Below are 2,292 nucleotides of genomic sequence, written 5' to 3' on the forward strand. Positions count from 1 at the left end.
CACACACACACACACACACACACACACACACACACACGGCTGTCTTTAAGACCTCCTCTCCTTGTGATCTCCTGAGGGCATACAGGACCTAGTGCCCCCTGATGGGCTGGTGACACCCTCACTATCCAGGCAGGCTGGGCTTCCAGCCCCCTGAAGGCTCAGCTTGGTGCCTGCCCAAACTTTCTTGGGGAGAGGAAGATGTTCTATTGATGAAGGTGACATTGCAGCATCCCTTATTGGTGATTAATAATGAGGACCATGGGGCTGTCTGCAGAGTGAGCCCATGAAGGTTCCTGGGGCCTCCCATTAGGTCAGGAACCAAGGACAAAGACGAGAGACAAGCAGAAGCCTGAGCGGCCTGAGTTGGACACACACACACACACACACACACACACACACACACACACGACTAGAGTGAGGGAGGGGGTTTAAAATCAGGGTGGGGTAGGGAGAGGGCAGGAACCCAGGAAGAGACAACAGCCAAGGTAGACGCAGGGCAGAGAGACAGGGAGAGGCAGGAACCAGAGAGCAGCAAGCAGGGGATGAGAAGAGGGGCAGACTCATGACAAGGAGCTAGGGGGCTTTTGCTGACTCCTCAAGGCCTGCCCACACCCCACCCTCAGCCCTCTTCTCTGCCATGAAGACCCTCAGCCCAGCAGAGCCCCGGGGCAGTGCTGCGGTGAAAAAGGTTCTAAAAGGGTCCTGCGTTTCGGTCAGACCAGCTCAATTTAAGTTCTGACCCATGAGCACACCCCTTATTCCACAAGAATGCTTGACCTGACCAAGCCCCCGGGTGGGATCCAGACTGCCTGTCAACTGCTGAGAGGTGTCCAGGGAGCTGGAGCCAGGCAAAGTTGTTTCTATGTAACAGGATTGGGCAGGGGTTAGTTCTCCCGCTGGCTGCTCCAAGGAGAGTGATTGTGAACAACCGGTTCTCTCACCAGGCTCTGGGCTCTTGCCTGCCAGTTCCTGCCCCTGGGATCCAGGCTGAGAATCCAGAGATTCCCCTGGCATGCCAGCCATCAGGAAAGGTTGGATCTGGGAGACTCTGAAGAGGGAGGGGTTCCTCCTCTTCGTCCCGCCTCTGGAGAAAAACTTTTCCCCCAGGCAGCCCCCTTGCGCTGGGTAGCTCTGGCACAGACAGACAGAGAGGGAGGGTGCGCAGTCCTGGCTTTTACCAAGGGTGTCAGATTGGCGCAGCGGGCCCTTCCGGCGGACGAAGGATGTACAGCTCGCCGGGCTTTCTCTGCCTTTGTGCCCCAAACCTCTCCCACCACCCACCTTCTCCGCTGCTTGCACGCACAGCTCTGAGCCCAGGCACCCGCGGGCGCCAAGGCTGCTTCCCCTACCTGCTGCCCCATAGCCCATGTTTGCCTTCTCTATTGCCTGCTGGCACTAACCGGAACCCCAGTACCCAGATGCCACTTCCCCAGGGTCAAGCCCCCAAGGGGCAGCCCGCGTGCCCGCTCAGGGACCCTTAAATCAAAGCATTTCCGAGCCGCCCGTATCAGCAGCGTCTGCCTTGGAGCCGGCGTCCCGGGAACCCAGGAGTTAGGAATGCTTGCTGGGTCTGTCCATCCCCAAATAGGGTGTCCACCTGCGCCCTCCTAGAGCAGCCTCCAATTGCGACCCAGTGCCTGTCCGCCCTGGGCTGCCTGCCCCCAGGCCAGCCCCGTGCCCACCTGGCCGTTCTTGCAGAGGTCCGCCCACATACTGGTGCCGTCGCCGCCGCGCATGAGGACATGGTAGGTGAAAAAGTAGGTGCCGGGAATGTTGCACGTAAACTTGCCGCTGGCTGCGTCGTAATTGTTGCCTAGGTTGGTGACCACGTCGTCGAACTTGAGCACCTCGTAACCCTCGTGGGGGTTCTTGAGGCCAGCGTAGAAGGCCACCCGCGGCACGGTGGTGTAAGTGGCCGTGCTGATGGCGCCGCCGCCTCCAGCGCCTGGTAGCCCGGGGGGCCCTGGCTTGCCGGGTTCACCCTTTTCCCCTGGCGGCCCCACGGGGCCCGGAGGACCCTGGTCCCCGGGGGGACCAGGGGGGCCGGGCTTGCCGGTGCGGCCCGGCTTCCCCTGGGGGCCCTGCACCAGCGTCGAGGGCGGGGGCGCACCGCTCTGGTCGCTCAGGGCGTCGCCGCCGTCGGGCCGCGCGCCAGCGCCGGGGCCCCGCGCCGGGTAGGGGTCGCACACCATGCGGCAGGTGCCCAGCATCTCATAGTGGCCGTCCGGGCCGCCCGAGCTCACCAGCACCGGGATGAGCACCACGAGCACCAGCAGCATCACCACGCCCGCG

General features: G+C 62.3%; 1 protein-coding gene across 1 annotated transcript in view; it reads right to left on the reverse strand.

Moving 5' to 3' along the window:
- C1QL1 (complement C1q like 1) overlaps nt 1-2,279 on the reverse strand; it is a 7,512-nt gene extending 5,233 nt beyond the window's left edge. The window contains exon 1 of the mRNA XM_004707234.4: nt 1,683-2,279. Coding sequence (XP_004707291.1) covers nt 1,683-2,279 — 597 coding nt within the window. The remainder of the gene's footprint in view (nt 1-1,682) is intronic.
- Nucleotides 2,280-2,292: the final 13 nt, after the last annotated feature.

Source organism: Echinops telfairi, unplaced genomic scaffold (genome assembly GCF_000313985.2).
Source record: "Echinops telfairi isolate 266 unplaced genomic scaffold, ASM31398v2 ScPeMD7_7458;HRSCAF=8496, whole genome shotgun sequence".
Classification (NCBI taxonomy): domain Eukaryota; kingdom Metazoa; phylum Chordata; class Mammalia; order Afrosoricida; family Tenrecidae; genus Echinops; species Echinops telfairi.